General features: G+C 35.3%; 1 protein-coding gene across 3 annotated transcripts in view; it reads left to right on the plus strand.

Moving 5' to 3' along the window:
• Window positions 1-13,183, plus strand: part of ITGB1 (integrin subunit beta 1) — a 46,252-nt gene extending 33,069 nt beyond the window's left edge. For 2 of the 3 annotated variants that reach the window (XM_032349331.1, XM_032349330.1), the window contains exons 11-17: window positions 89-288; window positions 2,038-2,276; window positions 2,500-2,722; window positions 3,346-3,578; window positions 5,279-5,445; window positions 6,382-6,462; window positions 11,957-12,046. In XM_032349331.1, coding sequence (XP_032205222.1) covers window positions 89-288; window positions 2,038-2,276; window positions 2,500-2,722; window positions 3,346-3,578; window positions 5,279-5,445; window positions 6,382-6,456 — 1,137 coding nt within the window. In that variant the 3' untranslated portion in view covers window positions 6,457-6,462; window positions 11,957-12,046. Of the gene's footprint in view, window positions 1-88; window positions 289-2,037; window positions 2,277-2,499; window positions 2,723-3,345; window positions 3,579-5,278; window positions 5,446-6,381; window positions 6,463-11,956 lie in introns of all 3 variants that reach the window. The other variant, XM_032349332.1, reaches the window with a different exon arrangement.
• Window positions 13,184-14,680: the final 1,497 nt, after the last annotated feature.

A 14,680-nucleotide genomic window follows, 5' to 3' on the forward strand; every position in this document is an offset into this window, starting at 1 on the left:
GAAATAGTAAAATAAATGAGCATTTTGAAATATTTTTTAACAGATTTAAATTGCCTAGTGGTTAATTTAATTGTTCTTTTCCTTCAAGGTTCAATTTGAAATTAGCATAACTTCAAATAAATGTCCAAATAAGAATTCTGAAACCATTAAAATTAAGCCTCTAGGCTTTACTGAAGAAGTAGAAGTTATTCTTGAGTTCATCTGTGAATGTGAATGCCAAAGCGAAGGCATCCCTAGCAGTCCAAAGTGTCATGAAGGAAATGGCACGTTCGAGTGTGGAGCTTGCAGGTGAGCTGAGGTTGATGGAGAATGACAGAGAGAGAGCTACATTAGGTTTAGAAAGTTGTGGGCAGGCTCTTTTGAGAAATCCAGAAAAAAGTCTGTTTAGAGCAAGTAAATTCTTTGTTTCAACCAGTGCTGCTCACCATGAGGTCAGTTTGAGGATCTTGTGTGGTATTTATAGAAAGTTCTTCCCTGCCTTCTTTTTTGTCAAGAAGATGTTCTTTGAAATAAAAGATTTTATAGCCATCTAAGACATACATTTAACAAATTGTTAAGGTAGCTTTTGGGTTTTTCCCCTCATATAGTAGCAATCTGAATTTTCTAGTGCTAAATAAGCTTATATAAAATACATTTACAGAAAGGGTTTTAGGAAGATATTTCAAACTTCCAGTGGTTTTATCGGGGAAGTGGAACCAGGAAGCAGTAAAGGGTGTTCACCTTGTGCATGTACTTCTGCATTGTTGGAATAATTTTTTAAAAACAAATATATTTTGTGAAAGTAAAAAGAGAAACTATTTTCTGAACATGGAATCTACTAATAAAACTACAATCGAATCATTTAAAAAAAATTTTTTTTACACTGTGGTGGTTACCTTTTAATTAAAAATTAAGATTGAATAGATTCTGAATATAGCTTTCTCCTTGAAAGATAGGAGGAAGATGAGAGTATTTTGATCTAAAGGTCAGCCCCAAATGACTAGGCGTTGAAGGGTTTTTAATCATGAGAAAAATAAATGGCTGATTTCACCATCTGTTACTAGTTGTCTATTCTAAATAACAATTTAAATATTACATTTTACTTTTTTATGTTATATGTGTCCTGATGGAGTCATGTAGATCCATTTTTAGTAAAATTCATTAACTAAAGAATCTTAAAAATGTCTTGTCTTCCTGGGACTCCTGATGGTTCAGTCTCTTGATTTCAACTCCAGTCATGGTCTCAGGTTGTGGGATTGAGGCCTAGGAGCATTGGATCCAAACTCAGTGGGGAGTCTGCTTAAGGATTCCCTCTTTCTCTCTCTCTTCCCCCGCCCCCAGCCTGCGGGCCTGCGTCCATGCTCACTCTCTCTAAAATAAATAAATCTTTAAAAAAACAATATTTTGCCTTCCTCCCCTTTACATATTCTCCAGATACAGAATTAGTATATTTCCAGTGTCCTTAACCCTTGGGTGTTCAAAAAATACAGTGTGTCCAAAAAGTCTGGACCCATAGGATGTACCTGTTTTTAAATAGTATATTTTTAAATGCTATGGTCAGTATGTTTTTCTTTAACTTCTATGCACTTTTTGGGGCGTGTTTATTGTACTTTTTTAGATTAATGGTTGGACCATTGCTTTAAATTTAGAGATGCTTCATCTATAATACCAAATGTGATAGCATATCATTTGAGAACAGAACTAACATACTCTTTTAAAGTAAGTTGTTCCTATATTTCCAAATGTTTTGTTTACCTGTTCAGTGCTAGATGATATTTTCATCTTGATCAAAATGGTTATTTTCCCGAATACATTTTTTTCCCCTAGTCTCTTTCCTGTATTCCATGTGAACTTAGCTGGTGCATGCACACATACCTGTGTGCACATATGAACACTTTCATACATGTCTGTGACATGTGGTGTGAATACTTCCATTAATATAATTGTATTTTGAAGATACCATTCACAGTCTTGTTTCCTCTCCCCATCTTTCTCACAGTATGACTTGTTATTTAAATTTTTATTTTATGTGATTGAAATTTTGGGTTCTTTCTTTAGGTGCAACGAGGGCCGAGTTGGTAGACATTGCGAATGTAGCACGGATGAAGTGAACAGTGAGGATATGGATGCTTACTGCAGGAAAGAAAACAGTTCGGAAATCTGTAGCAACAATGGAGAGTGTGTCTGTGGACAGTGTGTTTGTAGGAAGAGGGATAACACAAATGAAATTTATTCCGGAAAATTCTGCGAGTGTGATAATTTCAACTGCGATAGATCCAATGGCTTAATTTGTGGAGGTGAGAAAAGGGTCTGAAAATCGTTCTAAAGTGTGATTTCATCTAATACAGTAAAAAAGCATTAGGAGTTTTCTTGGTGAATAAGTAGAAAAAGGGCAGCACTGTAGGGTCCGTGTATCCTTAGCTACGTGTTCTTCTACATCACTGCTTATTTTGACTTTGAAGTCGGTGCCATGGTTGATATCTTTACCACTGTTGTGAGAAATGATATTCTTAATCCCAGGAAATGGTGTTTGCAAGTGTCGCGTGTGTGAGTGCAACCCCAACTACACTGGCAGTGCCTGTGACTGTTCTCTGGACACAACTTCTTGCCTGGCCACGAACGGACAGATCTGCAACGGCCGGGGCGTCTGCGAGTGTGGCGCCTGTAAGTGCACTGACCCCAAGTTCCAAGGGCCGACCTGTGAGATGTGTCAGACCTGCCTCGGTGTCTGTGCGGAACATAAGTAAGTCCTTCCCAGGTGCCGGAAACAGTTGGTATTTGCTGTCTGTTGACCTGTGTAGTATTAGACTAGAACCAGAATAGTACTGATATTCGGTCACACTGGAAATAAAATCTCTGACACACGGTGGCCCGCTCTGCGTCTTAAAAATCCTTTCTCAGTCGCTCGTGTTTGTTGTATGATACTTAAGTTTGTTATAGGAGAGTAGTTGGTGCCATCGTTTTGGTCCGAATTGGCTATGTCTTTGACTCCACATGGTAACCTTTGTGAATTAGTATTACCACTTGTTTAATTACTATCTCTTGACTAAACTAAGCAAAATTGAACGTTTTGCCTTTTGAAGAACTGTTGTATCAACAACGCATTGTTGAAATCATTTTGGTTTTGTGCTGTGCATTTATAATGTCTGTTAAGATTAGTCTTATTTTACTACTTTTTTACTTCTCTTTTTGGATTTTAGTTTGAACTGTACTATGTAATTTCACTGGGGAAACGAGCATTTTTATATTTAATTTTTCCATCTAGAAGTGTCCTGTGTCTCTCCATTTATTCACAGGAAATAGTCTTTCAGCAAATACTCATTTTAAATTTTAAATGCTTTTTTAATATAATTTGTATTTTCACAGAGAATGTGTTCAGTGCAGAGCCTTCAATAAAGGAGAAAAGAAAGACACATGTGCACAGGAATGTTCACATTTCAACATCACCAAGGTTGAAAATCGGGACAAATTACCGCAGCCAGGCCAGGTTGATCCCCTGTCCCACTGTAAGGAGAAGGATGTTGACGACTGCTGGTTCTATTTCACGTACTCGGTCAATGGGAACAATGAGGCCATCGTTCATGTTGTAGAGACTCCGGGTAAAAATCTGATCATTGTACATTCTTTTCTTTTTCTTTTTTCTTCTTTCTGCTACTACTTAGGCCTCTTGGCATTTTCCCTAACACCCAATGATAGCCTCCAGCTGGATTATTTTAGGTTCAAGTTAAGGCAGTTTAAATCTCAAAGCTTAAAATAGTATTGTTAACTATATAAGAAATAAGGAAAAGAGAAAGCAGGTCTTGAGTGTTAGGAGTGGAGAGTTTGAAGACTAAATGCGTGAATCCACATAAAACAGTTGGCATACACTCAGCATACTGCCGGACTCTTCTTTAACCAGGAACTTACTAGGACTTAGATCATTATTGATGACGCTTAAGTTTGAGGTTGATTTAGGTTTAGGTACTACTGGGAAAGATAATTTGTTAAAGGATATTGTAAAGCATGAATTTTTTCAGCTTCTCAGAAGATGAAACATTTTTAATTTTGATTTTTATAGACACTTTTTTGTATATTCTTTCTACATTTATACACAGGTTTTTGTGAAATGTAAATTTTCATTTCTTTTGGAAGTGTAGTAGGAATGAATTTCAGAGCATATGGTGAGCATATGTTTAACTTTGTAAGAAATAGGCAAACTGTGTTTTTGGAAGTTTCTGTATTGTTTTGCATTTCCAGGTATGTGTTTGACAGATATTGTTTACCAGTTAATGCTTCCTTCTCTTTTCACCTTTTTAACAGTGTTTTTTAAAAGAAGCTTTAATTTTGATGAACTACAGTTTGTCAAGTTTTTCTTTATGGATCTTGCTTTTACTATTACATTAGCACTCTTTTCCTAACTCAGGATCAAAAGGACTTCTCTCCTGTGTTTTCTTCTAGAAGGTTTATAGTTTCTGGTTTTCCATTTAGGTCTATAACTCATTTTGAGTTATTCTTAGTATATGGAGTGAGGTTCACTTTTTTGCATGTGGATGTCTAGTCTTTCTAGCACTGTGTGTTGGAAAGATTGACCCTTCTCTGTCTTTGTTGAAAAATCAGATGATCTTATGTATGTTGGCCTATTTCTAATTATTTATTCTGTTCCATTAATCTGAGCATCTGACCTTTAGCCAATATACCACACTATCTCAATTAGTGCTACTTCATAGTCTTGTAATCTGGTGATAGGAGATATCCAACTTTGTTCTTTTCCAGAGTGTTTTTGAAACACTTGTAGTTCTCTGCCTTCCTTGTGCATGTAGAATTAGCTTGCTGATATCTATAAAATTCCCGCCAGGATTTTGATTGGGATTGCACTGAGTTTATGTAGATCAAATTGGGGGAGAATTGACATCTTAGCATTTATTCAGGTCTTTGATTTCTTTCATTGGTGCTTAGTAATTTTTGCATGCAAATCTTGCCCATATTTTGTTGGATGTGCACATAAGTACTTCATGATTTTCGATGCTATTGTAGAACATATTATTTTCTAAATTTCAATTTCCAGTATGTAGAAATGAACTTCTGTATAATATAAATACATATAGTTTTTATTTATTGATCATGTATCCTATGGCTTTATAAAGTCACTTGTTAGTTCTAGAGTCTTTTTTATAGATTCTACAGAATTCTTTTCATTTACTTATTTTGGGTTTTTATTCCTATATATTTTGGATACGAGACTAATGAGGTCTTTGTAGTTTGGGCCGTACTTTGCCTATATCATCCCTTGTGGGCTCACTCTTTCCTTTTGATTTTACAGAGTGTCCTACTGGTCCAGACATCATTCCAATTGTAGCTGGCGTGGTTGCTGGCATTGTTCTTATTGGGCTTGCATTGCTACTGATTTGGAAGCTTTTAATGATAATTCATGACAGAAGGGAATTTGCAAAATTCGAAAAGGAGAAAATGAATGCCAAATGGGACACGGTAAGTTGCAGAACATCTAAAATGTAAGGAGGTTTACAAAGTCAATGTAACACTTCTAAGGCTTGTCTGTTAACTCTAAAACTGATTATTAAAGTCCTCTTTAAGTATTTTTATTTCTCCGGAAGTTCGTCCCTCAGAGAACTTGTATTTAGTGAAAAGCAGAAAACATCTTAAATATATCCCCTTAAAACAAGACATTTTAAGAAAGGATCTTCTGAATACTGTGGTCATTGTTTTTATTTCCTAATTGTGATCTTAAATCTGTTCTTCTGCCTTTTCTCATCTCATGTAAAGTAGAATTCTAAATAATGTTACCTGTGTAAAAAGATAATCAGTGGAAAGCTTCTCTCTCTCCCCTTTCTAATGAAGAACCTTAATCAAAAGCAGCCAGACTCAAAAGGCTACACATTTTATGGTTCTACTTATATGACATTGTGGAAAAGGCAGAACTATAGGGGCAGAACTAAATCAGTGGTTTCCAGAGGCTGGAGTTGGGGGGAGAGGGCACAAGGGAACTTCTTGGGATGATCTTGATTGTGGGTATGTATGTACAACTCTGTACTTAAAAGGGGTATATTTAACATTCTGCAAATTATAACTTAATAAAATTTGTAAAAATTTTTAAAAGCTGTGAGTGGAATGTTGTGCTAGCATATAATGTATTTTGAAATATGAAGTCCAAGGGTGGGGTGGCCAAATGTTGGCCTTCATGTATTTATCTTTTGACACAACAAGGCAGTCTTTGGTAATTTTAAAGTATAAATGAATTTTAGTCATTTGCATTTTACTGCAGTTTGTTTTTTTATATATAATGATATTTGGAAGTATAAAAGTAAAATTTATAACATAGTGAAAATTCTCTTATAGTGGTTAAACACTATACATGTCAATTTTTTTTTCTGATGAAATCATTAGAAACTATTTCTTTTACTTTAGCAAGAAAATCCGATTTACAAGAGTCCTATTAATAATTTCAAGAATCCAAACTATGGACGTAAAGCTGGTCTCTAAGTTGCCGTTCGTATTTTCTTTCATTTTCTGTCTTTGCATGTGAACTCGTATTATTTTTTACTGCACTGTGTGTGCTTTATCACTGGTGCTGTTTTTTTAAAGTCTGGCTTTATTTATACGGCTATATTGTGGCTTTTTTTGGTGTGTGTGTTAATTTAGAGTTAGTGTTTCAAAGGGCTTTAAAATCAGCTCTCTGGTGCAGGAGCAGCAGCTGGGTTGTAGTAAAAAGAGGACGTGCTTTGTGGTCAGACCGACCGGGGGTCAGAGCCCAGCCCTTCGACAGCACTGAGCCGCGTGGCTGTTCAGAGCTTAGCTGTCACATCTTTAACGGGGAGCTGTTAATAACCTCTGTTGTGTGGGTGTGGGTGTCTGGCTAATGAACTGCGTTATGTGATACCAGCCTGTCACTTATAATTTTCACGATGCTTCTGCGCTTCAGGTGGCATTATCCTTACATATGAGTCACTATATGGAGATTTCAGGGTGAAATAGTGAAAAATAAAAGTGAAATCTAAATTGCAAGATAGTAAAATAAATGTGACCTGGCGAAACATTGGTATAATATGCAACGACAGTATCATTGGTTCTAGAACTATTTGGAGATTCTCTAGTTCTTGATTTAAGTTGAAATTCCATTAAAAACCAGAAGACCTTTTATTTATGTTTTTTTTTTTCTGGTTATTGAATGGTTCTAATATTCAAATCTAACACTGAACTTCTTAAAAAAAAAAAAACAAGACTTTAAAGAGAAAGTCCCATTTACAGTTTTAAATAAAAATTTAGTTGAAAATTCAAAGTTGTAATAAGTGAGAAAAACAGCGTGCGGGGAACAAAAGCGCAGCGCCTACGCCCGTTTCAGTTAGGGTTAGACAGAAAATGACCGTCACCCCTCCCGAGCCCACCCTCCACAACCCTCAAAGTTGTAATAAGGCTTGCTTTTCCTATTCACTGAGCTAGGGTCATCTGTTTTAGTGAATGTACATTTTATATGAATGACAAATTTATTATTTTTTCTTTTGTTGTTTTATTATTTTATTTTATAAAATATTATTAAAATTTTATTTTATTTATTATTTATTATTTTCTTTTAGTGGTCAGGATTTCCTTTTATCTGAATTTTCATGAAATGCTTCTAGCATATTTTGATACAATTATGTAAGTCCCCAAAACACATTTAAAAGGTTATAATAAGAACAGATTCTCCTGGTTGGTGATCCAGAATTCCTCTTTGCTTTCCCAAGGACTTTTTTTTAAAATTTCACATATTAGAAAATGGAGACACAGAAGGGTTAGGTAACTTGACCAGGCTCACACAAGATTGGTTAGTGGAAGAGCTCAGAATCAGACCCAGGCAGTTTGGACTCCAGGGTCTGTGTTCTTACCCACTACAATGTACTAGCAGCAGTCATTCACCTTCAGGAGACTCTGTTACCTGGTAAGAAGAGGTAGATCATTCTTTATAGAGAATTTCAGCTTTTTAACGTTTGTAGTAACTTAGAGTAACATTGTAATATTAATGCATTGGACAAACATTGTAACAGACATACCACTTAATGACACTTTTTTGCTTATTTACTGAGAGTATACTTTAAATACAGGATTGCTCAGTGTTTTTAAGACTGTTGGAAACCATTACTTGTCAGATTTTTCTTTTATTTCTAAGCAGATTTTAAGACTTATTCAATGGCAAAATTAAATTTGATGGCAGAAGATTACTGTTACATTCATATATGGGCAGGCTGGTACATTTTTGTAGTAGTCTAGACTTGGTGTGTTCTCTTTCCTTAATCCTTTCCATGGAGTATTTTTAGAAGGAAACAGATTTGCTCAATTTTCTTCCTTCTTTCCATCCATCCTTCCTATCCTCCTTCCCTCCTTCCTTCCTTTTTTTTTTTTTTTTTTTTTTGGTAGGTCAAATATTGACAATTCTATATGGTTACTTCTCAAATGAGTTAAATTTCTGTGTATTCTATTAAAAGGTGTAATTTCTACCTTTACTACACATGAAATTTTACACTGAAGGAAATTAATCAATAATAGTGAAACTTAAGTTTTATATCATTAATTTTGGCTAAAATTACTTCTTCAGCCAACATAAGCCTTTTGGATAACTCAAGAAGTAAAAGTTTCATTAAAATTTTATTATTCATTATGGAAATCCAGTAAATTAATGGCTACAGGTTATTCTGAGATGTTTTCTCACAAAAAATTAAAGTAGAAATAAACAATAGAAATTAATGTGCATTAAGAAATGAAAATAAATTTTGATTGTGAAACACTTTTCTGATATGGGACCAGCGTTTACCAATCAATGAATTATGTCGTTAACATATTTCAGGTAATGAACAGACATTGTAATTACTTTATGTCGTAAGACTATTATGTAGGTAAAGTCAAATTTATTAACTTTATAATTTTAAAGTGGATTAAAAAATTGTCTATCCTCCTTGCTGTTATGCAAATTTAAATGCAGTTTCCTAATCTCTCACAGTTGTGTGTTGTCTGTCTAGTATGTTATCTTATAATCCGTAATGATTCTGTAGCCATTGCTCTCAGTCATTCCAGTATAAACATAAAGATGACATTTTACTGAGTGCAGAAAACTTCACTGCTGAATATAAGCCTTTTCTCTTGATTTAAATATGCTTTTAATTTTTTTTTTTTTCCAAGATAGGGATGGGGTTGCACTCTGAACGATGGAAACTAATCTGGTTTACTTTAGTTTACCTCCATTTAAAAATGATGCCTAACACAGATAGTTTAATTTTACCTCTAACCTTGCATGTTAAACTTTTGTTTGGATGTAATAATAAATATATAAACATTTGTATATATGAAAAGGCACTTTTCTCCAAAGGTAAGTTTCTGCCTTATGTACTTTGGACTCATCAGTAATTTGGGTGTTTTTTTGTTTTGTTTTGTTTTCTGGTTTTTTTTATTTTTGGTTTTTTTTTTTTTTTGTTTGGTTTGGTTTATATATGAGTTTACCCCCCTTACAATTCTTAAGTAGGAAATATTTGATCTAATGTATTGTTTTAAAGAAAAATCATGATTTGTTTTTGTCAGTATATTTGGAAGAATCTAGTTTTAGCATCATGGAAATAGAATGGAAATAGAGAGTTTAACTTATTTGTACTATATAACTTGCTAAGAATGTAGTTGCCAGGATCTAGTTTCCTGTCTCCGTTATGAAGTGTCAGTTGTAATGTCTGTATAATAATGTATTAGCTTCAGTTGGATAAGAGATAAGAAGTTGATATCCTCCTGTATTTTTTTTAATCATCCAGATTATATAATGTTTGTCTCTGAGGGATCCTGAGTTCCATGCTTCTGAAATGACTGGTCAAGTTGTATTTTGTGGGGTGGGATTGGGGTTGGGCTAAAATATAGTGTCCTGTCTTAATAGGGATTCAGACTAACTGCTGAGCTGAAGTGGTAGTGGTTTATTTGATGTGTTTCAGGACCACCCAACTTTACACGCTATACTTTCCTCAATGATTTCCTATCTGTGCAATAAAATTCAGTCTTTTCAGGTGGCCTACAGGACCTTTAGGATTTGGCACTGTCCTTCTCTCTTATCTCTTCTCCCTTGCTGACACCTCAGGACATACACTTACACGCACACTGTTAAAACTTCTAAACTCTATGTATTTCTACACAAATGTGACATTTTTTTCCCCTAGACCTTGACTTTGCCTATGAACTTCGATTTTCCTTGTGTTTCTATTTATCTTTTAATATTTTATCTATAATCAATTTCTCTGAAAATACCTTTAATCTTCTCTAAGTCCCTTTTTTCTTTTACTGCTCCCATATTGTGTACGTAGTTGTATTTTGTACTGTATCAAAGTGCCTTAACTTATTTGCATGTGTGTCATCCACCAGATTGTACCCTAGTAGAGGGCAAAAATTGCAGCAATAAAAGCCGTATCCAAATATAATCTGCAGTGAAGTATAAATAAATTTTAAAAGCAAAAATCACTATTTAGATGCTTTCTACAAATATTTTAAAAAGTCACCACAAATGGCTCTATGGTACAATACAAAACCAAACAGCATTTCAAAGTCTTAATTTTTACCTAAAAATTAATACCTTAAGTTTTTATTTAACATTTATTGATTTGTGCTCACTGTAATTTCCTCTGATAGAGGATTATGGCCATACTTCTCAGTTGGCTTTTAAGGATAGGAGAAAGAAACTGCTATAGTAGATATTGAAATGTATCACTCTTAGCATAAGGGTTTTGTAAGGGTTTTTTTTTTTTTTTAAAGAATTTTATTTATTTATTTGACAGACAGAGATCACAAGTAGGCAGAGAGGCAGGCAGAGAGAGCGAGAGAGGGAAGCAGGCTTCCTGTGGAGCAGGGAGCCCAATGCGAGGCTCGATCCCAGGACCCTGAGATCATGACCCGAGCCGAAGGCAGCAGCCCAAACCACTGAGCCACCCAGGCGCCCCTTGTTTTTGTTTTTTAAGAAAATGGTAGTGTGGGAGTGTATGTTGTTTGCCTGCTTAAAACATCAGTGCCTGCATATTTTTGGATCTTGGAAGAGCTCTTGTATTGATGGCTTGGAGTCATTCGCTAGGCTTGATTTCAGTACTCTTTAACACAATTTAGTATTGCAATAAAGATAAAACATTTTACCAGTGTGATACCAAAGGTTAACAATTATTTCATGAAGAATGGTATTATTTGTGTTAACATTTTAAGCAAATTTGGCAATGTGACAACTTGTGGAGGCACGGGACCCTCAGCAATCCTGTGACAGACAGCCTTGTCGCAGGACTGTCTCTATCAGTAAGTTCTGTGGTGGAAGAGCCTCAGGAGAACGCTTCCCTCACAGAGATGACAGTACAGGATTCCCAGGAATTATCAAGAACCTTCTTACCCACAATGAAGGGTTAAGAATCAGGCAGTTAATGGCAGAGGGGTTAATTCTTCTTTAAGACAGGCATTCAAAACTATAGTTGAGAGGAGAGAAGCCTTAATAAATAGCACATTCTCTGCCATGGAGGACATTCTTAATCCTGCTGTGTAGGAAGGACTCTGGAATGAAATGATGCCAGATTACAGGGTCACCTTTCCACTTCAAGAGCCAAGCTTTCAGGTTTCATTTCTGTGTAAACTTTTATGAATGCCTTTTTATTTTTTTTTTAAGATTTTTTATTTATTTATTTGTTAGAGGGAGAGAGAGAGCACGAGCACAGGCAGGCGGAATTGTAGGCAGAGGCAGAGGGAGAAGCAGGCTCTCTGCCAAGCAAGGAGCCTGATGTGGGACTCGATCCCAGGACGCTGGGATCATGACCTGAACCGAAGGCAGCCACTTAACCAACTGAGCCACCTAGGCGTCCCATGAATGCCTTTTTAAAAATTGAGTGTGATATCTGGACAGATAAGAATGGAAAGAATGTCCAAAAATGACCATTCACTTTCAATATTGTTTAATAATACTACACGATTTTAGTAAACCGATTGTTTTTCTTACTTTTTTTTTTTTTAGGGTGAAAATCCGATTTATAAGAGTGCTGTGACAACTGTTGTCAATCCAAAGTACGAGGGCAAATGAGCGTGACCTGTGCAGACTGACGACACTGAGTGCAGAGTGGTAATTTTCACAGTCACAGTGAGGTAGCTTTAGGGCAGTAGCACTATGATTTCTCTCATGTGCAGTTTTTGGAAATGTACAATATGTATAATTTAAAAAGGTTTTTATTATTTTGAAAATAATGTTATAACCAATGCCAGGGACTGACAAAAAAAACTTGAGACACGAGCCTTATCCTCCTCAGCGAAGGTCACTTTGTGCCTTTTTGACCTTTTCCTCCTGGACTGTTGAAATCAGGCTCTTACTGGGGATTAAGTGATATTGCTAGAGTGATTGAAAGGACAGTAGTTAAAGTAACGAGTATGCTGAGAGTTTCCATTAATCAAGTATTAAAATTGATTTTTAGCTTTACAGATATGTCAGGTTTTAGTTTTACAGAATCCAAAGTAAATGTCCGACGTAGCTAGTTTAGAATTGTTTTAAATTTGTTATTTTGCTCTTTGCCTAGTAGATAAGACTGATAACATATCTGAAAGACTGAGCATATTGGGAATTACTGGTGTAAAATAGTTGAAATATTTGATCTACAGAGGCCACGGGAGAAAGAGAGTTAGGAAGGGAAAACATAGCTTTAAAACCTGTGTGCCATTTTAAGAGTTACTTAGTCTTGGTAACTCGTTGCCTTTACTTTAGGAAGTCAAGCCTTGGATAAAAGTAATGGGAAATTTTCTGCAAAAAAGTCCTTAATTTAGCATCATTTACATAATGGCCTTAATTTACAAAATATTTGCTGAATTGAGGACCTTTGGGTGAATTTATTTTATTCATTGTATTTCTTTTAAAGCCTGGTGCTTTTTATCACCTCACCTCTTCTAATCATTTAATGTATTTGTTTGCAATTTGGGGGTTAGACTTTTTTTTTTTACCAGTACTTTTTCTTTGACATTTCAGCTGTAAATTTGCCTTTTTAATGAACATGTGAAGTTCTCAGTCCTCACTTACTCACATCCCCCCTTCGGCCCACGCTGTAACAGACCACTGTATATTTCCTTCTCACCATTTGCCCGTTTTGTTTCATCCTAGTCACATTCTTGTGTTAAGTGCCTTTTAATTTTAACAGTTCACTTTTTACATGCTGTTTACTGAAGTTATTTATTAAATAAATATGCCTAAAATATGTAAGTTGGATGTTTTGCTGTTTTGTCAGTTTCTGTGCATGACATTTTTATAGCTTAGGCTGACAAAAAGTATTTCTGGTTAATGGATATTTCACTTAAGAAGATAAAATATATTTCTTAAAAAAAGAAAAGATGTGCCAACGACACAAGGAAAGTGGTGTGATCAAAGAGATTTTTCAGACTGTCTCTGGGCTCTTTAAATAATAGTGGTTAAATCCTCAGCCCTCTCCGGGCCACTCGCTCCCTGCTCCCTGCACCCTGCGGCAGGAGATGGCTTTCATCCCTGCATCAAGCAGGATTAACTCTGTGAGTATCTTAGAACTGGTAACTAGAAGCTGGAAATTGTTGTTTAAGATCCAGACAGGATTGTTACTTTTTTTCCTTTTTTTTTTTTTAAATATTTATTTATTTATTTAAGGGGAGAGGAAGAAAGAGTAGAGCAAGAGGGGCAGAGGGGGAGAGAGTCTCAAGCAGACTCCTGGCCAAGCCCAGGGCTCAATCCCACAAGTCAGTTCACGACCTGAGTTGAAACCAAGAGTGGAGCCCTCAACTGACAGCACCATAGGTGTCCCTGTTACTTTTCTGATAAGGAAATTTTATTTTCATTTGGTTTTGTTTTATTTGTGAGAAAGTATGTACACCTATAAAACATACTTGTGTAAAGTATATTAGAAGACATAATTCTTCCTAGAGCATACAACAAGTGTCAGAAACACTTGGGGGGAGGACTGTGTTAAAACTTTCAACTTTACATTTGCGGTATCCTCCCATTTTTAAAAACTGGTGTCCTTTTGTACTTATTCCACTTAATTGTATTTCCTAGCTTAGACTAAATCATTTTTAATATTATAGGAACAAAGGCACTGTTGTATACATACATGGTTTTTTTTCCTGACATATATGTCCTTGAGGCTGAAATATGGTGAATTTTTAGGTTTTATATTACAACTTACAAAGATGGAAATTCTTTTATTTGGAAGCTGGTGGAACTGTTTAGAGTTTATTTCTCATACTGACTGTAAGAGCATTGACATTTGAATAATTTTAGGTTGTAAAACTTGTAATTCCAAAATACAATTTCAAGAGATGGGAAATTAGCTTTGATTGAAGTCACATAGAACTTTCTCACTGAAATATTTATTTTCCTAGTGACAGTATATTTTGACCTCCAATGAAACATTTTCTAAAAAATAAGTACCCTGAAATAAAAAAATAGTTAAAAGTTTTTTGTTTTTATTCAAACTCTGTTATGAAAATTTACAAAATGTAAGTATCATTAATGAATGCTTTGGTGAGTGTCAAATGTCAGTAGTGGCATTTGTTGCAGAGATGCCCAGATAAAACCTAGAGTCACAGGAATGGATCATCATACTACTTTAAAAAGTCACGATGGTCAACTTTTTAAACCTGAAATTGGCCCTTTGTCCTTCTGTTGCTACTAGAATTTGAGGGACAACCTTGACTGGAGGCCATTTGTCTTTTGTTTATTGCCGGTCTCCTT

This window comes from Mustela erminea, chromosome 6 (genome assembly GCF_009829155.1).
Source record: "Mustela erminea isolate mMusErm1 chromosome 6, mMusErm1.Pri, whole genome shotgun sequence".
Taxonomy (NCBI): Eukaryota; Metazoa; Chordata; class Mammalia; order Carnivora; family Mustelidae; genus Mustela; species Mustela erminea.